Genomic DNA, 26,883 nt, shown 5'->3' on the forward strand with positions numbered 1-26,883 from the left:
TACTTGAGCAGAAGCCTAAATGCAGAATGGGTTAATGTGATTATGCTTACACACCGATTATGACCTTACACTGATTAACATAATCCGACTAAGAGGTTTATATGACGATCATTATAGCTGTTCTTCCCCATAATCGGGGCAGGAGTCAGAGAGAGAGAGTGAGAGAGAAGAAGAAAGAGAGAGAGAGAGAGTGAAATACAGAGAGGGAAGGAGGAAGAGAAGAGGTGTAAGGAGAAAATGGAAATAGGGAAGGTAAAGGTTTGAAAGAGGAAAGGATGAGGGAGGGGTGTAAAGAAGGAGGGTTAGATATGGGGGAGGGAAAATGAGAAATGAGTGAAAAGAGAGGAGAAAGAAAGAAAGAAACAAAGATTTAAATGGCAGGAGGAGTGGAGACAAGAGCAGGAGACATGGAGACCATAAGAAAAACAGAAAATCAGATCTGCAGGCCTGTCATCTACGCAGACACTACTCGATCGATAACAAGACCTGACATGATCATCGTCTATTACATCAGCATTGATCGACTACCCACTCAACCTCATGCTGCTCTACGTTATTCTGCTTCTTGTTAGATCACCAGACATATCCTGTCTCCTACAGTAGCCTATGCTTATAAGGTACATGTGTCTGCATTCTGCACGCTGCAGCCAGCTCACAGCACTCACTGCTTCTATCTTACTCCATTGTTTGTTTTACCCACTGCTTCAAAACGTGTGACGGTGATCGTCAAGTTATTGTTATGGCCAGATCATGTAAATGGTCAGGTCATATACCCTTTAATCAATATACTACTCTTACTACTATTCGTCAGACGTTCATATGATGAGCTAACTTCTCACTACAGACATAGAACTATTCAGGAATTCAGGGTAAAAACAAAGCCTTATGGTCAGACATCATCAGATTGCCATTATACCATTTGTTGTGTTAGGAAATGTACCATGAGTTATGAACATGTTACTGCTTGAATAAAGTCATGGGGAAAAAACTGCATACATGAGATTATGTGATTATTCTGGGATGGTGGCATTATACAGTAAATCTAAGCATATGAATCTAGTCTATTGAAGAGCGCCTTAGGATCGAAATGTTAATAAAATCAATAGTTCCAGCATTTTGGTCCCGAGGGATGTTTGCTACATGAAACTGCAAATTTGAACATAATGTTAGAAGACGTGTTCATTTGCTGTTATTTCATCTACACTGTCTTTAGCAGTTGAAAATGATTGGGAAATTAGATTTTCCTTCAGGAAGGGCTTGAACCATGGACCCTCTGTTTCTCCATGCAGGTAAAGTCAGAGAACTCAAAGCTTAGCCCTCAACTGTGCCTGTGGCCTGCTGGTGATGCTGACCTGTCAAGGGAATGATAAATGGGTCATGCAGACCTGCAACACAACCTGTAGGTTACAGTGGAGCACAGTCAGGCTCAACTGACAGCTCCCCCTGCAGCAGGTCCTGTATGATTCTACTAATGATCTGCCTAAACCTACACATTAAGATACTGAACCACTGCAGCTTTCCAGGTCTCTACTCACATGACAGGGAGTTTCTTGGTTTCCTTCTGCGAGGGGTTGCAGGACATCTTGGCAACAATCAGGAACATTGCTCCATTCATCTGCATAGAGAACATTAGCACCGGGGTAAAGGATGTGCCATGCTGCGCTACCAACAAGTACATGCATTAGATCAGGGGTCTTCAACAACAAGCTCACAAGCGCGAGGCGTTGTGAGCTTGTAGATCTGCTATTTTTGGCTAAAAGTTCTCCTTAGAAAAGGGATGCTAGGGTTCAAGTGGTTACGGTAAAATGAAAAATCATGTCACACAAAGATTTGGCGGACCCCCTGTAGTAACTCTGAGGACCCCCTAGGGGTCCCGGACCCCCTGTTGAAGACCCCTGCATTAGATAGACACTAATAGACAGGAAGAGCAATAGGGCTGGGCAATATATCAATATTACAATCGATATTGTGATATGAGACTAGATATCATCTGGGATTTTGGAAATCTTTATTATCGTGATATGGCAGCCCCTCAGTATGACACACACCAGTATGACGATAGCGATGGGTCCGGCAAAGCTCCAGAGGAGTTTGTCATAGATAGAGATCCAACAGAAATCTGGGTTACCATAACCCTCTGGATCTAATCCCACTGCCAGGCCTGGAAAAAGAGGAAGAATAAAGAGAAACAAGAAGAAAGAGACAGAGAGAGAGAGCAGTTAGAAGCATAGGACAGTGAAAGAGAGGGAAGCAGAGGAGAGAGACAGAGAGAAGATGCATTTAGAAATGGGAGAGAAAGGGACGAACAGAGAGATAAGCAGCCAATCTTTGAATTGAGAAACAGGAAGTGTGTGTGCGTACGTGCGTGCACATAAAGCAATGAGAAAGCAATAAAGACAAACTGGCGGCATGAATAGTGCGTATCTGGAGGGAAATCAGAAGAGGGTGTGTGCCCCTCTAATTTGTGTGTACAGAAAGAAAGAAGGGGGAGAGGAGAGAGAGAGAGAGAGAGAGAGAGAGAGAGAGAGAGAGAGAGAGAGAGAGAGAGAGAGAGAGAGAGCGAAATAGAGAGAGAGAGACACACAGATAGCTAACAGTATGTGTGTCTGGAAATAAACTGTTTCTGTTTGTGCAAGAGAGACAACCAGAAAGAGACAGGAAAAGACAGGGGAAGATACCCTGTAGAGCAAGCCTATTATGTATGTATAGAGAAATTGCTTGTGTGTCTATCTGATTTTGTGTGTGTGTGTGTGTGTGTGTGTGTGTGTGTGTGTGTGTGTGTGTGTGTGTGTGTGTGTGTGTGTGTGTGTGCCCTGTGTTCAAATGTCAGTGAAACCTTTCTAATGGAAGTGTCAATGAGGTTTCTTATCTACACACACATACTGCATATCTGAGAACTGTGCGCGTATGTATGTGTGTGTGTGTGTGTGTGTGTGTGTGTGTGTGTGTGTGTGTGTGTGTGTGTGTGTGTGTGTGTGTGTGTGTGTGTGTGTGTGTGTGCGCGCGCGCGCGTGTGCGTGCGTATGTCTGTGAATAATATCTTACAGCACAGTATGTATGTACGTGTGAATGCTTTCAACTGTGTGTTCACATGCATTTTTATGTGTATTATTAGTTGTCTGCAAGCCTCAACGGGACCCGACACTGTGAGACACATTTCCCCAAAACATATGCATGTGCCTCGTCACAGACGGGTGTTTATTCTTTACCAGTGATAATGGCAGGCACCCCCCAGCCTATGGCGTAGTAGAACCTCATGGCTCCATAGTTGATGTTCCGCTGCTCCGTCTGCATGCGGTAGATATGGAGCCCCTCCACAAACATCCAGGCAAACGTTGACATGAAGAAATAATGGAGCAAGATGGCTACCACCGTACACAGGAACTGAGGCAGAGAGGAGGAGAGAGGGCGATGAAAGGAGGAAGAGGGAGAAATGGAGGTAACATGCAGATGGAGGGGGGAAGGGGCAAAGATAAGGGGGGGGGGGGGGGGAAGGGAGGGGTAGAAAGGAATGGACAAGGAGGGGAGATGTTTAGACATACCGGAAAAGCCCAAAAGAGGGGGGAGGACAGGGAAAGGAGGGGAGGAAAAGGAATTAGATTGGGGAGGAAAGGACGGGAGGGTCAAAGGGTAAGGAATGGAGAAAGTTGGTGGATAAATAGTAGGGAGGGAGGAATGGAGACAGAGATGGAGAGGAGAAAGAGGGGGATGAAAGAATGAGAACAGTAGAAAAAAAGCAAACAGAGAGAGGGAAAATCAATTTTCATAGTCAGAGGATCACATTCATCGACACACAATCCCGAATGACAGAGTGAACACAATGATCCTTGCAGGAGAACAACAGGTGTTTATCCCGGAGCAACAGGTGTCAGAAATCCACTGACAGGTGGTTTCCATTACAATCCCAGATGTGACTAATTAATTAACAGAATCAGTGGCAGGGTGCCACTCTCTCTGGAAGTGAATGGAATGAACAAACGAACGGATTCCATCATCTAAATATGAATGAATATTATGAGTCTGACAGTTACTCTATCTATGTGTAACCCTTACAGTGCCATTGGTTACATTTGTACACCATCAGATTGAACCACTTGAACCCTATTTTGGGACAAACCTTCGCCAAAAATCAGCTAGGATATTTAGTAGAGCGAAAATAAGAAGGGCCTAGTAAAGAACCCTGGGGGACACCGGTCAGCTAAGTATAGGGTTTCAGTGGTTAAATGATCACAGGATTTTATGGTGTAGGATATTATTCCAGGCCAGAACGTATGTGTACCTCAGCAAAATAATTCCACTTGAACTACCGCAGTCTGGTCCCAGAGAAACCTCTGGTGCAAAGAGTACCGACATCCAACCCCCACTGACATGAGCACACCTAACATGTAAATGTGTGTCCTTGTCTGAGGCACAGTCGGTGTCAGAGACTGAGACACAGAAATAGCAGCAGTCTTGGCAGGAATACAGTCAGACGATGGATTTCACACTCCCACACGTAGAGCGAATGCTTTCTTCGCACGCACGCACGCACGCACGCACGCACGCACACACACACACACACACACACACACACACACACACACACACACACACACACACACACACACACACACACACACACACACACACACACACACAATGAATGTGTGATCACACAAAGCTAAAATTAGTGCACACATCGAGGGGTTTATGTTTTCATGTAGACTACTGTAATACAGTCTACAGCATTAACTGGATTTTATGCTGAGTGAACACACATAATAATCAACACTCATTAGATGATTTATTCACTGCACTTCAGATGCACACACACACTTTAAGTACTGTATGTGCGAACACTGTAAAGAAGAGTAAAGGAGCAGACATGGCGTCATCGTCATAGACCCCATGAGAGAGAGAGAGAGAGAAGAAAGAAAGGAGAGGCTAAGGTTGAGAGAGGTGGAGAACAGGAATAGAGAGAAGTAGAAATTAAGAAAAATAAGGAAAAAAAGAGGAAAGAGGAAACAAAAGCAGGGATACAATCCACACACGCCCACACACGCACACACACACACACACACACACACACACACACACACACACACACACACACACACACACACACACACACACACACACACACACACACACACACACACACACACACACACACACACACACACACACACACACACACACACACACACACACCTCCTCCAGTACCTGTTGCTCAGTCTGATTGACTCCCAGCAGAAACACCAGCTCAGATAAAAACATGGCGGCCGCCGTGTTGCAGTGGATGCTCCTGACGTTAGACTTGAGGCCGCGCAGACACGACAGCACAGCCACGCTCAGCAGAAGGGCCAACATGGACACACACAGGGACGAGTACGTCACCAGGGCCAACGTCTCCAGGTCTCCTTCCAGCTGCTGCTCAGGTCAGGTGAGGGAGAGAGAGCGAGGAAGGAAGGAGGGGGGTTGAGGGGGACAGGGAGATTAGTAGAGAAGACGAGAGAATGTAAAGAGGAGGATGATCACCACATGAACCCTAGTATTCTGTGCATAATAGGCAAACATAAAAACAATAAAATATATAGGTTACTGTAACATGACAAATGACTCTGCAGTAGGCATGCATGGTTATTTATCGGCTCTAGCTCTGATTCGTAGTAATGGAAATACGACCCTCAGGTAGACATACACATTTTAGCCTCTTTTCCGGGTCTATGCAATGAGAAAGCTTCTCCTGATTTGATGGGCAGAGGAAATTAAACCAATCTCTCTCAACCTGTGGGTTGTGACCCCCAGGGGGGTCCCCAGATGTCATTAAAGTCACAATGTTAGGACTTATAAGACCTATTTTAATGCCTAAAAATATATTTTAATGAAAAAAGACCATTACGGCATCAAAACTCGTCAACAAACTATACTATAAAAACGGGTCAAACATTGGCCAAATTGTCAAATAATATAAGGAATAGGCAAATATTTCAAAATAGCTGATCAACAAGCTCACAACGCAGCTTGTAGATTCCAATATGATTATTTTGCGGGGTCCCCAGTTCAAATATGATTATTTTTGGGGGTCCCCAGTTCAAATATGATTATTTTGGGGGGTCGCGGCCTGAAAAGGTTGAGAACCACTACTCTACAAGACTACAAGAGAGTATTTCACTCACATTTGCCCCTAAAAATGGATTTATGCAAACTGGAATTTACGGGCACACTGCAAGTAAAAGAGAATTTGCTAAGAAATTCTAAGAAATTAAAAAACGTTTGTAATCAGAATACTATAATATAACCCCCCCCCAACCTGTTTCATAAGCGAAAGTAATCCCAGAATAATTATTGTATTGCTCTTGACAGCGCACGCCCAAGAGAGAGAAAGTGAGGCAGAGAGCGAGTGTGTGTATATGAGAGAGAGAGAGAAAGACACTATTTTAGCACTAACCTCTCTCTGAGAGCTGTCCATGAGCACTCCAAAGGTGCCCAGTCTGTGACACTGACAGCGCACATGAGATGTGTTCCTATAGACAACCATGCAGTCTCTCACTGTCCAACAACCTCCCATCTCATACCTGGAGAGCAAAAGAGAGAGAGAGAGAGAGAGAGAGAGAGAGAGAGCAGTAGGGAGGGAGAACGATAGCAAGAAGTGCAAGGAAAGTGGGGGTAGAGATAGTATATCAACAGGATGAAAAGAGAGAGGAGGGAGGGAGATGTCAACGTTACAGGTGTGAGAAACAAGGACAGTGAAAGTCTATGTACTGTATGTGCACTGTGTGTGTGTGTGTGTGTGTGTGTGTGTGTGTGTGTGTGTGTGTGTGTGTGTGTGTGTGTGTGTGTGTGTGTGTGTGTGTGTGTGTGTGTGTGAGAGAGCGTGAGCGCGCGCGCGTGTGTGTGTGTGTGTGTGTGTGTACTGTGTGTGTGTGTGTGTACTGTATGTGTGTGTGTGTGTGTGTGTGTGTGTGTGTGTGTGTGTGTGTGTGTGTGTGCGTGTGCGTGTGCGTGTGTGTGTGCACCAGCACTCACATGTTGCTGTGGTTCCACTGCACACACAGCGGCTTGCTGCGATTGGCTGTCTCGAGCAGCTTGAACTCCAAAAGGAGTGGCTGGTCCAGGTGCCCACCCACAAACGTGTGGTTGTTGTACACAGACACACTGACCACCGGGGAATTCATTACTGGATGTCTGGGCAGCCTGGGGGGTGGGGGGTCATAGAACATAGAGTTAGATATACAATAGTGACACACATTTTCTATCTGTTACGGAACAGTGATTTTCAGCTCAGGTAATGTCCTCGGGGACAGACCTAGATCGCTTTTGGTTTTCGTTCAAGCTGTCTAAGCGGAGACAAATTTAGACCCAGGACACACTACACACTACTTGGTAGGATATAAAACTATGTTTAATTTGTGTCTTAGGACCAGAGTTTTGAAACACTGTTACTAACAGACAAGCTAGCCACTGGGGACTTCATTACCAGATGTTCTGGGAGGTCTGGATGTTAGGATAAGAGAACATAAGTTAAATATAATAGAACAGACAGAAATGCCTGATTGGTCTAGAGACTGACACTGGAGGGGGTCTGTATAGACAGGGAGACTGGGTTAGAAATTCAAATCCACTGTTATCGACAGACAGAAGCATACTAGCTCCCAAAGAGAGCAAGAGCGATCAATGAAGGGGGAGGGGGCAGAGACAGACAGAGACAGACAGAGAACAGAGATGGAGATATTTGAGGGGGAATGGATCCTATCAAATGTCTGGGAGACTGCTGGGAATAGAGATATACTGAAGAGATGAGATAATTTAGTATTAAGTACAGTGCCACAAACTGGTCTGGGCAACAAACTGACCTATATAGACCCTTTTTGTGCCTACATCATGATTATGTCAAGGCATTAGCTTGAGGCAAAACAAAGGAATATTGGAATGGAGGCAAACATGAATCACCACAGAATAGTAGCAAACTTCTTTGGTTGTACTGTACGCTAGCTACTCAACTACTGAACATGTCATCTAGCTGTGTTGTTGGGTTCCAAAATCAAGAAATTTAATGGCTCCAAATTGAAACATTATAGCAGATACACACAGTTTCCGTACACACTCTAGGCCCAGAACAGATTAGCAAACAGCAAAGCGAATCAATCACATGCTAATCACATAACAGCTGCCAGTGCCAGTAAAAAAAACAAATCAAAGACAACTAAAAAATACTGTAGGATATAAAACAATTGGGCTCAGGATCAGGATTGGACTGAGGCGAGCATCAAAAATGTGTGTGTTTCTAGTGCACAGTGTCAGGTTAAATGCAGTATTGTCTGTTGTAGGCAATACTGCAAAAAACGTAATGATGTTTACTGACAGAAAAAGGGTCTATAAACGAATACTAATACTACAGGGACGTCCAGGTTGCGCAGGGGTAAAGTTCCCGCCCACCACCAAGGAGACTGGGATTCGAGTGCTCCACAGTGTATTCTCTTCGAGAACGGAACTTCCTGTTATCAGCTTTCAGTGTAGTAGTGTAGAGTAGTTCCAGAATCTATGTAGCATTCAGAGATTGTGGAATAGTTGTCGGACTATCTACAGTGCAACTGGTTTGGGGCGGGCATTCCAACACACCACAACTGGCCATGTTTGCGGGTTGGGAGGTTGTTCTCTGCTGCTGCACTAGCGACTCCTATAGACTGGTCATATACAGTACCTCTTTTGTGTGGCTTCCTCATAAACTTGGTGGTACAGTAGGTTAGTTCAAAATTAAAAAATCCCTGATTTTAATCTTAATAGTTTCAAATACTGTTTTTAATGGTTTAACAGCCCTAATTAAATTATATTGATATTTGTCTCAGTATAAGTTCGTACCTGACTCCTCGTCTGTCAGTGTGGTACTTGGGAGGCAGGGCCGCGCCCAGACTGCGGTAGATCAGCATGATAACGATGCTGATTGGTGGCTCGGGCAATGAAACAGAGCGTCTGGCAGCAGTGTATTCTCCTGTCTGATTGGACGACATGCTGACAGGGGCGGAGCCAGTGTGCTGAGGTCCTGAAGCTGCAGAAAAGCAAGCGTGTGTGAATCAAAGAGCAAAGCTTTATAGATCTGAGTATATGTGTATTTGTGAAAAAGTGCGGTGTCTGAATAACTAAAGCCTGATTCATACTTCGTCGCACGGTGGTGTCGCAATGCCGAAAATATCCGACCTTAAAGCTCAACGCGCTATTTCCGTTGGGTGACGGAGCATAAATTAGGCATTACTCTGCCCACAATATAACATTTTAATCTATGTCTGTTTCTTGAATTATCCTCATATATGTCTGTGGGTTTTAATAATGCGTACGTACCTTCCTTCTCTGTGCGTTCCTTGTCTTTCCAACCGTGTTGCTGGTGTCGTTGAGGGACCAGGGCAGCAGGGGGCAGTATCACGTGTGTGTGGGGGTCCCAGACAACCTGGCCCCGGAACAGAGTGGTGTGGTACCGTGGGAAACGTCTACGCACGTGTGTGTGATTCTCCACCCGGTCCAGATTCATCACTGTCAAACACACACACACACACACACACACACACACACACACACACACACACACACACACACACACACACACACACACACACACACACACACACACACACACACACATTAATTAATTAATTACGTGTTACATGTGTATTCTTGTGCTTGTTCATTGGGTAACAATCATCAGGTGATGGGGACAGATACACATACACACCCACGTATAAAGATATACAGTAGCCTACATGGGCATTCATTCTCACACACACACACACACACACACACACACACACACACACACACACACACACACACACACACACACACACACACACACACACACACACACACACACACACACACACACACACACACACACATTTCTCATCTCAAATGTTACAGTGAGTGCACTTTAAACTGCTTTGATTGTGACGTCAAAAACCCATTGATATAAATGGTCGACATTAATTATCACTCATTACTCTGCTATGGACTGAGCATTGTGTGTAGCCCATATTAAAATCCATACTCCAGATTGTAAAACAGTAGGTCCATTTTGAATAGCATAGCAAAAAAGAAAGAAAAAAAAGAGGGGAAAAAAGTGCTACAGTAGAAGCACACCAATTACTCTTCAGTTAATTGGGGTCTGTCAAATTCCCATAAAGATCCATAAAAAACACATCAATAAAGAACAGGGGTATAATAACTGGAAATGGGTTATTAAACAGCAGGTCCCTGTTGAATAACTGTTAAATAAATAAATAAAAATGTGCTTTGCCATCAGACCAATTAATCACCTATAGATTACGTTTCACACCGAATATTCATTTAAAAAAAGCGTCAGAGTTCAGAACGGTTGTATATTAGGCAATGAGGTTTTAAAGCGTACAGAATGTCCATATTGAACAGCTTCTGGTGGAGTAGACTGCATTGAGTGAGCACTTGACCCAGAAAATACAATAGGAACAGTACTCAATACACAGAAAGAGAGTGCTGTGAACACCACTCAATACAACAGATGGTGTGTGTGTGTGTGTGTGTGTGTGTGTGTGTGTGTGTGTGTGTGTGACCGTGTACCTGTCTCTTTGTTTCCATCACCTGATGATTGCTAGTAAGCAAACACTTGTCTCGAAAGTAGACGTACCATCACTGCATCAGTTATTTCACTGTAATTAATTCATGTTCACTGGGAGCTATTGGGAAAAGATGTTTTCTGTGTGTGTGTGTGTGTGTGTGTGTGTGTGTGTGTGTGTGTGTGTGTGTGTGTGTGTGTGTGTGTGTGTGTGTGTGTGTGTGTGTGTGTGTGTGTGTGTGTGTGTGTGTGTGTGTGTGTGTGTGTGTGCGCGTGTGTGTATTTGCATGTGCATGTATGTGTGTTCCTCTTTCTGTCTACATAAGCTGTTGATGAATTTGCCTGCACGCGTTAGGCCGTGCTCTCTTTGTGTGGGTGTCTGTGTGAGACGTACAGTAGCATCTGGCAGTATTGCTTATGCCAGCCTGGTCCTGTTACTGCTGGTATTTCTACACTGTCCACTGCATCTCTAACTGGGTGAGTGTGACTTTTAGAATCAGGTTGTGTCAGTGGGCTACGGGTAGGGCTGTCACGATTAAGTTGACAATTTAATTGTTTCTGTCGTTGAAAACTGGAGCATATGAATAAAATTACATTTCTGTTTGGCTTTTAGGCCTCAAAATCAGATATTGCACAGGGCAGATATGACAAATAACTTGAATATTAAATTACTGACATATTTAATCATTTATACTATACTATAATTTATACTATACATTCTTTTTTAAATAGCAGAAATAGCTGATCTACAAGATTAAAACGCGTTACTAAGTGACACGACAAGCTTGTAGATCTGCTATTTCAGATTTGTTATATTTAGAAATTAGAATTTTTTCAACATGGAAACGATTTTGACGATCATGGCGATTATGCAAAAATAATTGCGTTTATCTCAAATAATTGCGATTAAGTCAGTCTCTGAACATTTTGTTGACATTTTGTTAAAGATTTCTCAATCCCTACTAGGTTTCATTGTTAAAACTGGGTGGAAACAACAACTGCGTTGCAGAACCCACCCAAAGCCATTAGAGTGGTCCTTCAATTTGGGGTAGTGACGGTGACATAATTGGTTTTCAAAACAGTGGGCTTAAAGGAGTAGTTCACCCAAAAAATGACTTATTTTCTATCAATTGCACATCCCATGAAGCCTTGAATTCATGGATTTCTTTTTGTTTTTGTCGCATTCCTAAGCTAATAATTTGATTCCCGCCTTACCTAACTATCCCTTTAAGTTTGTTAGCCGACGTTCTCGCCAGTGTTACTAGTACTAGCTACTACCTTGCACATACTGTACAAGTCTGGTGTGGCTTAACCAGTTAATGTGTGGAATACACTTCCACAATGTCTGTCTCAATGTCCAGGTACCACGCTGTAATACTGTATCAATATCCTGTTATCACACTGTCTCTATTTCTATCTCAATCTACTGGGACCAAACTGTCTCAATGGCCTGGTACCACATTGAATCTGGCTAGATAAATGTACAAGAGGAGCGTTCTGTATGTGTGTGCGTGTGCGTGCGTGCGTGCGTGCGTGCGTGCGTGCGTGCGTGCGTGCGTGCGTGCGTGCGTGCGTGCGTGCGTGCGTGCGTGCGTGCGTGCGTGCGTGCGTGCATGCGTCCGTGCGTGTGTGAGCATGCACACATACAGTACATGTGTGTAGTTGAGATGACATGTTTATCTGCCGCTATGTGTGGGAGTATAAAGTGTAATAAAGTCCATTGCCTGGCTGTGTTTCTGTCAAAGCTGTAGCTGCTATTTCTATGCTCTGCGTTGACATTCTCACAGATTACTCTGCCATTTCCCAAGTGAAATATGGGAGGCAAAGACAAAGTGGGTGACATGGAACTAAGGATGCAGATCCACAATATCTAGCTGTTGGCAAATGGTATGTCCAATCCACACCTGAATAATGACTTGTACATCTTAGTGTGAGATCATTTAACTTCTTCCTACCATTGTTTTATTAGTGTTGGCATCACAAAAAGAGCAACATCCTTTAGGCTAAATTACACTTCCTCACTTTACATATTTTTTAAGTTATGTCTTGTCTAAAGGGTTGCGTGACAAAGTATAAATTGGTCCTTTGCCTCTCTCTAGTACTGCAACAGCCCATGCAATGCATTACTAGATAGAGCTGAACAAGCAAATTGTAATGTAAAACATAACTTCCAGGTGCTACTGTATGTGCCAGGCCACTCTTTGCAACTTCTCATGGCCTAAAAATGGCACAATTATTCTCAGAGCAGCATTGCAGCAAGTATGCAGTGAGCACACAGTAATGTGCGATTTGGTGAGTTTCTATAATACAGTAGCTGTAGCTGTCTGAACATCATTCTAATCAACTAAGGGGCACTTACCTACAACAGTAACCAACTAACTGACATAGGACTTAAGTTTTAAGTTTGAACACGGACAGTATGTCTTCATACAGTCATATTGTATCCTCTTAATGTCCCCTTGTACTTTGTGAAACCCTGCTGTCATTGTGCCCTGTTCTTTTATTGGACAGTAAAGTCAATATTAGCCGAGTTAGCCTACTGTATTATCAGCTACAGTACATTACTGATTTCAGGTGTATAGTATATTTTGTCTGTGTGTGTGTGTGTGTGTGTGTGTGTGTGTGTGTGTGTGTGTGTGTGTGTGTGTGTGTGTGTGTGTGTGTGTGTGTGTGTGTGTGTGTGTGTGTGTGTGTGTGTGTGTGTGTGTGTGTGTAATCAAGTGGGAGTGTGAAATTGGTTTGTCTACAGTATGTTGCTGGCAAGCCTGCTGCTATGTCTAAGCTCTCTGTCTCTGGCTCAGTCATCATAATTTGCATTAGTGTCTCTGCGTCTGAGGTATTGGTGCTTTCGTTCCACAGCCACATATTATGCATTATGAGAAAATCCTACATGTGCCATTTGTAAGAAATGAATTTTCATTACACACTAACCCAGCAAAACTATATTGGGATTTATTGGCAGCAAGAAAGCTGAACTCAGCCATTTTGAAGACAGTGAATAAAGTTTGTGTGACCTGCACAGCTACTGTTGGACAAACGGCACCGTAGTAATGCAGCAAACAAACCAATGTTGTATTTCTATAATCAATATACAGTATACATAGGTAAATGTACTACATATATGTGATTCTGGAATATAACCTACAATATGCTACCTACCACATATAACAATCAATATATGTGTATGTGCATACTGTATGCCCTAACGCAAAAAGCAACAAGCAATAATTGTACATTCAATAGAGCAATAAGCTCTAAACATGGAAGGTCCATATCTTTTATTGTTCCCTTAGAGTGGGTGCACACATTCATCACAATATAATAATATGTGAAGCATTACCTCCCAGTGTGAACCTACAGTATATAAGAAGAGACTGTGTGTGTGTGTGTGTGTGTGTGTGTGTGTGTGTGTGTGTGTGTGTGTGTGTGTGTGTGTGTGTGTGTGTGTGTGTGTGTGTGTGTGTGTGTGTGTGTGTGTGTGTGTGTGTGTGTGTGTGTGTGTGCGCGCACGTACGTGTGTGTGTGTGTGTGTGTGTGTGTGGGGCTCCTCTCAGCTCACCAATATTCGGGGCGACCAAGGCCACAGGGTTGAGGTAGGTGAGTTTCATGTTCTGGGCCAGGTTCTGGGCGTATTGCTCCAGTAGTTCAGCCAGGCCTGCCGGACCACCCTGGATGTGACTCTGACTCTGGGCCAAAGCACGCCACAGGCCCGTCGTACCAGGACCCAATAGTCCACTGCTGCCTCGCACAATGTTCTGAAAAAAGATCAAGGGAGAAAATGATGTAACGAGAAAACTCAATCCATTCCAGCTATAGACACAGCTATAGTAATTAAAATCTTACAATAAATGCATTACATGAAATGTCTGTACGTAAGTGCCTATGTCCAAAATCTTCTAATCTGAGGCTGCATGTCAACAACTCTATCTCTCCAGCCTTTTCTGTCTCTCGCTCACTGTCACTATCAAAAGTAAAGCAGAAATACAAAAAAAAATCACACCCTGTGTGAAGGAAGCGGTGCCTTTGGGGCGGGGCTTAACTCATTTCAGTTCGTCCCTATTGGTCGTCTGAGTCCACTTACCAAATTTGTACTTGGTAGCATGCTGCAAACTGGAATAATGGCTGTTTAAAGGCCAGCCAATGGGCAGACAGAGGGGGCGGGGCTTAAGTAATTACAGTTCGTCCCTATTGGTGGTTTTAGTCCATGTGCAAAATTTGTACTCCGTAGCATTCTGCGAACTTGAGTTATGGCTGTTTAAAGGCCAGCCAATGGGAAGACAGAGGGGGCGGGGCTTCAGCAATTCATGCTCGTCCGTATTGGTGGTCTAAGTCCACATACCAAATTTGGAAATTTGGCTAAAAATCTTAAAGAGAAGCGAGAGAGAGAGAGAGAGAGAGAGAGAGAGAGAGAGAGAGAGAGAGAGAGAGAGAGAAAGAGAGAGAGAGAGAGGGACTAGGATGTGCAAAGTGAAAAGTGGTGATTGTAAAATGAACTTACTATACTGTTAGATCAGCACTACAATATATGTAATCAACACATGTACTGTATATAATAGTGAGTGTGTGGGAGTGCATCCCATTAGCCTGGCTAACATGACATTAGCCATGTTGAACTCTACATACTGGAATGTGTTTTCAGTTAATAGACTAAAATGAATCTCTTTCTCTCATTGTCTCGTAGGTACACATGGTCAGATCGGAGTATGTAAGGGTACAGCTAACTCGCTAGTAAAGCTACCAGTCTCTTAATGCGCAGAAGCATTACAAACAGACATGTAGGACAGGGTTTGTATGTATGTGCGTGCGTGCGTGCGTGCGTGCGTGCGTGCGTGCGTGCGTGCGTGTCTGCACCAGGAAATGTCTGGTGATTGAATAGAAGTTAAAACCATGAATAGTGTGAAAGTTGGAAAAAAATGAAGAGTTTTCGGTGACTCTCTTAGCTACACCAATATTGTTCTTATGGACCACTTTAGTACTTGTACTTCAGGCCTAAACAGAGAGGCCTATTAGACGTACAGTGCAAGTGAAATAGTGAAATGGCCAGATGGCCAGAGAATATCTATGGGAGAAATGACAAACAGAAGGGGAGAACAGAGAGGGGAAGAGAGAGGGGAAGAGAGAGGGGGAGCAGATGGGTGGGGATTAAAGCATAAAAGAAAAACAAGAGGAGGAGACAAAGATTGGAAAAGCTGCAGTGTATAGCACGGTTGCGGTCTGATGATTTTCTATCCTATTCATTTCTATTCTAGTTGTCCATTAGTTATACATAAACCAGATTTATACTTAGTTGCAGGCCAGTGTTGCCCACAGAAAATAACCAATCTACCGTCTCACAACACTACACGTAGTGAGCTTGTAGATCGGCTATTTTAGGTGCACGAAACGGAAAGCAACAAAATATAAATCTGGCAATAGGTAATCCTGTAAACCAGCAGTGTCTTGTTAATATGGCTAAATTATAGCATTGTTAGCCTTTTAACATTGCACCCAATTCATCAAGTTGAATGAATAGTGAATAAAATATTACGAAAACTACTGCTAATACGTTGAAATGGCTGATTTACATGCAAAATATTTTCCATAATGGCATTGCATATATCAAAAATACATACATTAAAAAACAATTCTGCAATTGATTGCAATGTATTCCTACTGTATTGCCTGAGAGATGACACTCATTATTCTATTGGTGATTAGTTGTCTAGTTAAGAGTTTTCAATTAGCTCTCTTTCTACTGAAGCTTCCTTTCCTTTCCTGCCTTTCTTTCTTTCTTTCATCTCCTTCTCTGTAACTGAGTGTTGCTCCTCTGTAACTGTGAGTGCTGCTCCTACTGTTGTTTCTTTACAATCCACAACACCGAGGTCTAATGGCCACAACCTAACATGTCAGGTGAGATGACAGTTTATTTTGTTGTTTTGGTGTCAGAAATGGCAAGAGCTGGAACAGCACTGCTGCAATAGAGACCCACCTTGTGTGACCATGCTGATATCTTGACAATATACTGTACACATGAGCAGTCCGGTGAGAAGAAATGAGATTTGTTCTTCTCACTTAACTACTGTACAAGGTGTCACTTGGACTCTTGTGCTGCTCTGACAACCAATATCCACTTTCTGTTGGCCATGAAGGGTATATTCTGGTGGTAACACAGGTGGCTATGTGGCTATTTTAACCAGTATAAAAAAAGGTTTCAGAATTCTCACTGTAATGTTGTTAATTCTAATTTTGATTCTAAATGTGGCACCTGCCTTGTTATCCAAAAATTGTGTAAGAACATATGTACTGTGTGTGTGTGTGTGTGTGTGTGTGTGTGTGTGTGTGTGTGTGTGTGTGTGTGTGTGTGTGTGTGTGTGTGTGTGTGTGTGTGTGTGTGTGTGTGTGTGTGTGTGTGTGTGTGTGTGTGCGTGCCTAGTTTTCAAACCACCGCGGTGAGAGGGTGACCACCGGAAATGGTAGCATGCGCCCCCCTTAACTCACCACTGTTTAAAATAAGTGGAATTTCAGGTAGAAATTCCAGTCGTTTTTTTCATACATACATACACTGCACTGGTTGTTGTAGTTACTGCTAATGTGTTTCTATGGCAACGCATACCTTGTTAACCAAAAATGATATATTTTTCTGTTTTGCCACAGATATCTACAGTATGTTAACAGTATGTTTAACAATAGAAATTGTTAAAGGAAAATGTAATTTCACAAATACTGTAGAGTATGGGGTGTCGCTATTACTGCTAATGTATTACTATAGCAACACCTAATACACCAAAAACAATATATTTGGCAATATGCCATGGGTGACTATGTTATTGGCTGCCTATAAAGCAAAGGTCAGATAGAATGTGATTTTCATTTCACACACTGTGGGGTGTCGCCATTATTGCCAGTGGAGTTACCATAGCAACCCATAACCCACCTTGTTAACCAAAGACAATATATTGATCTCACGGATCGCTATGGTTTGCCAACTGGGACTTCACTTGGTGCGCAACTCAGTTGTTCAGCTTTTATCACATGTTCTTTACCCTCCAAAAACATTTTCCCTCCACAAAATGGGTCTTTCTATTAATTTCTGTTATAATGGAGCGGGGGTATCCATTCTCCCATCAGATATTTATTCTAGAAGAGCTGAGACTGGTGACATCATAGGCACAGAGGCACAGAGAGGAAAGCACAGTGGGATTTGAACTCAAGCCAGAGAGCATGTGTGGCTCCCAATCATTATTACTCCCACGACAGGCACCAAATGAGAATAATTACTCCCTCATGCAAATACGGTGTATATGGAACTGAGCCGTTGTTGCTATTCTACTACTATTGGAACTAGAGCTACTACTATTGAAACTAGCACTACTGCTGCTACCAATATGACTGCTATTACTTCAACAACTACCGCTGCTGCTACTACAACAAATGTTGCTGCGAATTGTATGATTAATTGTTCTGCTGTGCTGGGTTATTACTGCTACTGTACCTCTACTTCCACTATTAATTCAACTGTCAACACTTCTACCACCACCGCTAAAATTAACAGTAATATAGAACCTACTGCAGTTCACACGACATAGAAGGCTCCATGTTTGAACTGAGATCTGAGGTGATATTCAACCTTTTGTGCAGACATTAAAGCATTTGTTTCATCATGTGGGGTATCGCTGCTTCTATAATTATCCTCACCTCATCATTGAAAAGTGAAAAAAGGGATTTAAAGGACAGTTTAAAAGGTAACATATCGCATTTAGTTTATATGACATCTGTCATTTTAAGAAGAGGAGTGTTTTACATTAGCATGGTTGTCCCCAGCAAGAATCAAATCAGAATCCAAGAATCAAATCCACTAAGGACCCCCTCGAAAACAAGATGATGCATCTCAAGGGGTTTATCCTTCTAATAAAGGTACTATAATGATGCGTATAATGCAGGAGTGTTAGCCCTATGTTCTACCCATTGAAAAGAACAGGAAATGGAACCTCTAACCATGGCAATGTTAGTGCCTTGCTCTACCTGTTGAGCTACATGGGACCACAAGTCGTTGCTGTCAGGCAAAAACCTCTTATCTCCATATTTCAACTTTTTATATTTTTTCACAGATTAATACCCTACTTCGTCCTACATGAGTGTCACACAAAAAGAGTAAAAATAACAGATCTACATGTTTACAACGCGTCACATGTGAACTTGCAGATCTTCTATTTTCACTGTTTTTAAAATAATCATAAAAAGTTTTCCACCCAACAACAACGATATACAGTATATCAATTGAATTAATACATTTCTACAGTTTTTTATCAGTCGAAAATGACACATGACTCAAATATGTGTTGACATGGGACAATTCTGGAATATTTATCATGTTGAATGATTCTGCTGTCCCTCCATTTCAGAAAAAAGTCTCACTCAAACATTCCCACATTTATGTTGACTCCTGCATCCTGAGCTGTTAGAGATGTTATAAGGTGAAATGAGAATCTGACTCTTATTACAGTGAAAAGCCATGTTGCAATGTTTCACTTCCTGCTGCCATCACATCACCATAGCAACATTGCCATCCCCAGGGAAATGAATATACAGCACGGTATGTTTTTTCTGCACACACTCTAAATATCTGTTGTCATTTAAAATCACCCGCTGCGATCTAGATCACTCTCCTCTAGTCGGAGATGTTCTGAACTATTAACCACTTTCAACTTTTCAAACACTTTTGGGGTAGGTCATTATATAGGCAACATATTTCAAAAAACATAAAAATATATAAACATTATTTTGAAGATCTACAAAATATCAATAAAATAGGGCTTAAGTGGATACCTTTGGGTAGAATTAAGAAAGAAAGGAATTGATAGAAAACATGATGTTCTAGAATCAGATGACAGTTTATATATAAGATATATGAGTCATAACTGATATATATGTTTACACACTTTAAGAGTGATTGGAGTGAAGTATAGTTCTGAGATTATGTACAGATACAGGGATGAGGGTCAAGTCTTGCGTGCGTACAGTATTGCAACGATAGCCATCACATCTAAAGTAAAAAACAACAACAGAGGTATAACAATCTTATATATCTATACAAAAACCTTTCCCCGTTATGGTACACATCTACTGTATCATACAACTCTGTTGTACATATGTTGCAAGGTTCAAATGCAACACAGCTTACATTGTCCATTGGTTTTTCACATAATTCTTTTCATAATAAGGCAGAAATGCCCTGAAAGATTACATATGCTAATACATAAAAAGGTCACATGTGGTATTAGCGCTTTAGTGATGACTGTTGTACCTTGGAGGTTAAGTAATGCTAAGCTGTTAACCATAAACCCTATACTTAGTTGACTTGATTCCCAAGGGCTCTATACTAGGCCCCCTCACCCTCCTTTCGCTATAAATGAAACATCTTCGCCGAAAATAGGCAGCCTCACGATCTGCTGCTGCAACACTATGAAGTCCTGAGTCCTCAATTTACTCTGAGTGTGCACACATGTATAAATGAACACTGAGGATTTTACTGTGCAGCCTCTCAAGACAACAAAATGACCTTATCTCTTCCACAGGACCTCAGGCTGCACTCTGGGGGATTAAGAAGTCAGCCATGTTTTTTATTTAACCTTTATTTATCCAGGTTAAGTCAACTGAGCACTGATGCTGTTTATGGGCCTGCTTTCTCACTCACGCAGTTACACACGTTCACACTGGGAAGTGCCCAGTACAATCAATATAACCAGTTATAACCAGCAGTCCCCTACCGCTGGCCATTGAGCAGCTCCACTGAAAGCAATTGGCGAGTAAACCACTTAATCCCTATATATTATATTGTCGCTATCGAGTGGAAACCTTATATGTCCAAAACTGTCACTATTCAGGAACAGGAAAAAATAACCTGTGTTCCAATGGATCCAATGTAGATACAGTATTGTTTAGTCACAAGCTCTTGTAAATACCTTTCATTGATTAAATATCTATAAAACCCACAGACAGACTTACCCACTTTCAGTTTCACTTAAAAAAATAAAAAATAAAATTGCAGATCTTCAAGCTCAGCCTTGTGAGCTTGCAGATTTTTGCTATTTTTGTGTGACACTATCGTACAACGAAGTAGGGCATTCATTTATGGGGGGAGAAAAAAAGATATGAGATATGAGGTTTCTGCCCGACAGCAACGATATATTAAAAAAAATAAAAAAAAATTGCCATGCCAAAGTAGGGCAGCCAGATTTAAAGTGGCTAAGTGCCTTGCTCAGTGGCATCAACAGTAAACGGTCAGGCAGCCAGTGCCGAGCCAATGTGGCTTATGGCCCAAAAAAATGCAATGACATGTCAGTACCTCGTTGAAGTGTGCGTCCTGCGTAGCCGTCAGTCCGAAGCCACTCTGCTGGGTCTCAAAGGTCAGGAGGCGGGACAGCAGGCGCTCGGCGATCTGCAGGTCGTTGCCGTAGAGACGGGTGGTTGCCTCGGTGACGTCGCGGAGCTGGTGAGCCAGCTTCTTCTCCATGATGGTGCTCAGCTCTGTCTCATTACGCTCCAGAGAGTCCAGCTGGAAGTTACACAAACACACACACATTAACATACACACATGCATACACATTATACACACACGCACGCACGCACACTCACACTCTCACTCTCACACACACACACACACACACACACACACACACACACACACACAATATAAACATTCAATCATGTATACAAATGTGCCACACACTCAAACAGAAAACATTAGTATCACACACACACACACACACACACACACACACACACACACACACACACACACACACACACACACACACACACACACACACACACACACACGTCAATATGCACACAAAATGCATATCACACATGACAAAAAACGAATGACAGGTTAGCTAAATAATGACCGTTAGCTTTGTAATGTCTATATGACTACACAAAGGGCAGCACTATTACTGCTACTACATTTGTATGACTAATTGCCTGCGTAATAATTGGTTGCACTAATCGTTCAGTATACATACAGCAACATTAAGCTCCACAAATGGAGGAGAGGTGCAGTTGTAGAGGTCAGGTTCCAGCCAGCCTCTCTCTACATCACAGTGTCTCACAGCAGCACCTGCATGAGGGGACACAGGCGTCACTCACAACAACCAATCAAAGACTGCACAGTCAAGATATATGGTGGAGGAAAAGATTTGTGTATTGCAGAGGGGAAAAAATAAAATGAAAATGCTGCTCTCTGTGTGTGTGTGTGTGTGTGTGTGTGTGTGTGTGTGTGTGTGTGTGTGTGTGTGTGTGTGTGTGTGTGTGTGTGTGTGTGTGTGTGTGTGTGTGTGCTCACCAACAGAGCCTTTAGGGCAGGGCACTGCGGCAGGCTGTTTGAACTTGGTCCTAGGCCACCAAATACCCTGAGTGATGGTCTTAGGACAACCATCATAGATAACTGGGGAGAGAGAGAGAGAGAGAGAGAGAGAGAGAGAGAGAGAGAGAGAGAGAGAGAGAGAGAGAGAGAGAGAGAGAGAGAGAGAGAGAGAACAAGAACGAGGAATGAAGGGAAGGGGCAAGCAGGGGACAAATTAAAAGTGAGAGTGATTAAGATAGAGAGTGGGATTGGATAGGGAAAGAAAGAAAGAGAGAGAGAGAGAGAGAGAGAGAGAGAGAGAGAGAGAGAGATGTGAAAGAGGGATTTTAACATTGGTAATCATTGTTATCGTTTACATATTTTAATTAAAGTGTGCAACAAAAGGTCAGTAATGATGACGTGTGAAGAATAAATTGGAATCCTTTTGACTTGAAATGAGGGAAATCAAAATGACTGTGGGATAAGAACATACAGTAGATAAAGAGGCTATTTTAATGGAAAAGGGAAGACAATGCATCTTGGCCTTTATGTTTGGTAGTTTAACAACTATGTCACTTTTTTTTTTAACCCTGTTGGCCGTGGGGCTCTAAAGGTCTAGTTCAGACCAAAGAAAAAAACATTTTAGAACAGTGCAGAGACAAATTGCAGTTCGAATTACACTGTCGCAAATACAGTTGGAACATGTAGAGTTTCTCGTTTTCTCCCTCAGTCTTTCTATTTCACTGAGGTTTCCACCCTCTCGTGTAGTCTGTGTCACTGCTAACCCCTACAGTTGGTCATGTGGGAAGGCATAAACAACCACGTGTCTCCTCCAATACACATAGAGTCCCCAGCCGCTTCTTTTCAGCTGCCTGTGAGGAACGCAAAGACTTGAAGATTGCCATGGCTCACAGATGTGTCAGAATGTATTTATTTTTGAACAGTCGTTTCGTTGTTTTTCACCTCTACACCACTCGGATGCCACCATGGCCCAATTGTTTTAAAAATGTGGGAAAAAATGTAAACAAACGTACTTTAGGGCATGTAGAACTTGTGTACAATACTGTTTGTAATACATATTTCTGTAGAACGCAATATAACAAACCATTTGTCATGAAAAGACGACTTTTGCACTATGTTTTTTATATAAGTAAAAACTGGATGAACTCTGTTTTCACATCCTACCTTCACATCCTGTGTTTGCGACCTCAGCGAAGGGGTTATCACATGAGTTACACTGTCGACCTATCACACCTGGCCTGCACTGGCACTGGCCTGTCTCCGGGTCACATGTCCTTGAGAAGGAGCCGACTGGGTAGCAGTCACATGGCAGGCAGGAGTCACTCCCCCTCGGACGATAGTGGAACTCCTACACACGCACACGCACACGCACACACACACACACACACACACACACACACACACACACACAGTCAAGTACAAACAAAACAAAAATGAAGTATTTTGGTAATGCATTCACACACACACACACACACACACACAAACACGCACACACACTTCAAATGTCAGGGTGCCACGAATAGAGCAGACATTTACATCACCCCGTGCAGCCACACAACATTTAAACACAGACACAAAGAGATACGTGAATAATAAACCAAACGTAAACCCCAGCAAAATCAATTGATTCATACAGGGACATTCACATGTAAGACACAATCAGAATGCAAGGCAAATGTCACATACATACTTGGGTTACAGACACACACACACACACATTCAAAGCAAATCACATTAGAAGATATAGAGAAAAATATCATCCCAGTCAGTCAGCGTGGCATTTACACACTAGACCACAATCATGCACATTTTCACATCAAAAGAGAGACTACACACACACACACACACACACACACACACACACACAATTCATTTTATTTTCATAGTTGTACACAGCCTACACAAACATCTGTAGAGTTATCCCATAGTACACAGGAAAATAAATCCTGAGTGTTAAATTATCTCACAGAGTGTACATACTGTATGTAACCAAATTGTAAACATAATGATGGTTAAAATGTGGTAGACAAATGTATTGTGGATTTTACTGTGTAGATGCTGATAAGAACAACAGTGTGTGCGTGAGTGAGTGAGTGAGTGAGTGAGTGAGTGAGTGAGTGAGTGAGTGAGTGAGTGAGTGAGTGAGTGAGTGAGTGAGTGAGTGAGTGAGTGAGTGAGTGAGTGAGTGAGTGTGTGTGTGTGTGTGTGTGTGTGTGTGTGTGTGTGTGTGTGTGTGTGTGTGTGTGTGTGTGTGTGTGTGTGTGTGTGTGTGTGTCTGTGTGTGTGTGTGTGTGTGTGTGTGTGTGTGTGTGTGTCTGTGTCTGTGTGTATGTGAGGAATAGAGAAAGCTGGGGTCAATAACAGAGATTATAGATTAGGGTCAGTAGATGAGATTTAAGGTTAGGATGGGGTTATAAGTGTCAAGTCCTTTATACATACTGCTTTACACACACACACACACACACACACACACACACACACACACACACACACACACACACACACACACACACACACACACACACACACACACACACACACACATAATCCTGACATAAATTCCTCTGCAGATATAATGATGTGAATCTCAGCTATTATTGTGTGTGTGTGTGTGTGTGTGTGTGTGTGTGTGTGTGTGTGTGTGTGTGTGTGTGTGTGTGTGTGTGTGTGTGTGTGTGTATTCACTGAGTGTTTTGCATGTCGATTTAAGCCACCATGGGTGGGGATGGTGAGGATAATAACAATGCTATGAAAGCAGCCGCTCTGCTGTAGGTTTTACAGTATATTTGTGGATAAACCTGTCAGATTATGAACCCATACATTGACCATGTCTGGCTCAAACCAGGCCTGTCGATCTACACCCATCTATCAAGCCGTTTTCCATTCCAACCTGACACTACATGAGTAAGTAGCGCGTTCGCACATGCACCGGTGTCACGTGTCGAAAATAGCCAATCTACACGGCCACAATGTGTCGCGACGCACGTGACACCGTTGTACGACAACATATGAATCAGGCTTAGCTTTCACAGAGCAGCACACCTTTGACCGTGATGAAAGCAAATGCTTGTCTGTGGCCACCGACTGCCAGTTACACAAGCAAGGTCTCACTGGCCTTTCAAACCGATTTGCATTTTCCGTGTTTAATTTAATAGGCTGGGTTAAGTACTGTATTGGTGTCAGCCTCTCTCAGCGGATTTTAAAATGTGAAATATTCATAAATATGCCTCATTAGAGCAGATGCTCTTGTGTGGTTTTAACGTGGGCGATGGTGGTGGTGGTGTGGGGGTGGCACTCCTGTCTGGTGAGTTAATTACAGACCAAGAAAATATATTCTATTTAATACTTGTCAGCAGGTTCTTGCAGTGAACTGAAATCTGTCTGGAATATCTTTTTTAACCCATTGAGACCTGCAACCGATTCTACATGTCTCCTAAATCTCAAGTTTTCTGAAAAGCGTATTTTTCTATATCAGTGGTGCTCAATCTTTTCCATGTCAAGGACCCCCACAATTATATGTATTTGGCCGCCGACCCCCATCAAAATATCTTGTTCCAGGGACCCCCAGAAGCAAAGATTTGAGTTTAAAATGTTCGCTTTAAAAATATATTTATTCAAAGATTTTGACACATTTTCACGATTTTTCAAAAATAGCCCAAAGTGTAAAATAATGCTTTTTAGCTCAAATCTAAAAATGAGACAGTTCCAGGTCTCAATGGGTTAAGGGTATATATATATATATATATATATATATATATATATATATATATATATATATATACATACAGTAGCAATAGAGAATATAGCAATAGACATATGAGAGAACATGAGAGTAATTGAAAGAAGAATGAATTGCTTTCTGACAGGTCAAAAGCAGACCGAACCAATTTGGACCTCAAATGACTATTATTCAGCACTGTCAAACTGAGGACTACAATTTCCAAACCTACAGCCTTTCAGCAATATTATTATCATTATTAGTAGTACTGACACTAGTAGCAGGATACATCCACTTTAGATGGTATTTTCTTTATTGAAACAGGCAGCAGGAAGGCTGAGAATACACTGGACTATGTTATATTACCATAGAAATCTTAGCGTTTTGCCAGTTATTTGGGGGCCCACTTGCAATATCCTCACGGCCCACCCGTGGGCCCTGGCCCACAGGTTGAGAATCACTAGGTATTAATTTCCCCTACATGTGTGTATTCTGAGTTAAAGCACCAAAGTGTGTGTTGCAAGTGTCATTTTTATGTATTAACTGCATGAGAGGTAAGGTCAGACCTCAGATTAGTGTGTGTGTGTGTGTGTGTGTGTGTGTGTGTGTGTGTGTGTGTGTGTGTGTGTGTGTGTGTGTGTGTGTGTGTGTGTGTGTGTGTGTGTGTGTGTGTGTGTGTGTGTGTGTGTGTGTGTGTGTGTGTGTGTTTATGAGGAATAGATAAAGCTGGGGTCAATAACAGAGATTATAGATTAGGGTCAGTAGATGAGATTTAAGGTTAGGATGGGGTTATAAGTGTCAAGTCCTTAATACACACTCCTTTATACACACATAAACCATATACTACACCTCACCAGGACTGAGCACAGTTTTGCAAATAACCTACCCTGAAAATCCCTGAGTGTTCATTTAACTCTGAGAAAGTATCAAATGGACCTGTAATGGTCCATTAGTGAAAAGCATTAGAGTGCAAGTCATCGGACATACATGCTGACAAGGTGCTACAGAATAACATCATTGGCTAGCTTGTGTTTAGCCATGGGTGTACTGTGTGTGTGTGTGTGTGTGTGTGTGTGTGTGTGTGTGTGTGTGTGTGTGTGTGTGTGCGTGTGCGTGTGTGTGAGTGTGTACCTTGCAGTGACAGAGGCCTGTGGTCTTGTTGCAGTCTGGGTCAAAGCCTTTACTGGTATCACAGTGACATGGTCCGCAAGTTGGAGTCCCCCACCAGCCTCTGGGACATTGGTGGTCAATCCTACACAC

The 26,883-nt window shown here is 42.5% G+C and overlaps 1 protein-coding gene across 1 annotated transcript in view; it reads right to left on the reverse strand.

The window, feature by feature from the left end:
- Positions 1 to 26,883, reverse strand: part of celsr3 (cadherin, EGF LAG seven-pass G-type receptor 3) — a gene marked incomplete at its 5' end in the record, with an annotated part of 113,634 nt that overhangs the window by 13,484 nt on the left and 73,267 nt on the right. Inside the window, 14 exons of the mRNA XM_084070090.1 lie at positions 1,536 to 1,615; positions 2,049 to 2,161; positions 3,210 to 3,384; positions 5,203 to 5,409; positions 6,431 to 6,557; positions 7,009 to 7,176; positions 8,842 to 9,028; positions 9,319 to 9,507; positions 14,121 to 14,316; positions 20,886 to 21,095; positions 21,565 to 21,659; positions 21,885 to 21,986; positions 23,070 to 23,253; positions 26,755 to 26,875. Of these exons, the coding sequence (XP_083926216.1) occupies positions 1,536 to 1,615; positions 2,049 to 2,161; positions 3,210 to 3,384; positions 5,203 to 5,409; positions 6,431 to 6,557; positions 7,009 to 7,176; positions 8,842 to 9,028; positions 9,319 to 9,507; positions 14,121 to 14,316; positions 20,886 to 21,095; positions 21,565 to 21,659; positions 21,885 to 21,986; positions 23,070 to 23,253; positions 26,755 to 26,875 (2,154 nt within the window). The remainder of the gene's footprint in view (positions 1 to 1,535; positions 1,616 to 2,048; positions 2,162 to 3,209; positions 3,385 to 5,202; positions 5,410 to 6,430; positions 6,558 to 7,008; positions 7,177 to 8,841; positions 9,029 to 9,318; positions 9,508 to 14,120; positions 14,317 to 20,885; positions 21,096 to 21,564; positions 21,660 to 21,884; positions 21,987 to 23,069; positions 23,254 to 26,754; positions 26,876 to 26,883) is intronic.

This window comes from Gymnoscopelus microlampas, assembly GCF_963454915.1.
Source record: "Gymnoscopelus microlampas genome assembly, chromosome: 10".
Lineage (NCBI taxonomy): Eukaryota > Metazoa > Chordata > Actinopteri > Myctophiformes > Myctophidae > Gymnoscopelus > Gymnoscopelus microlampas.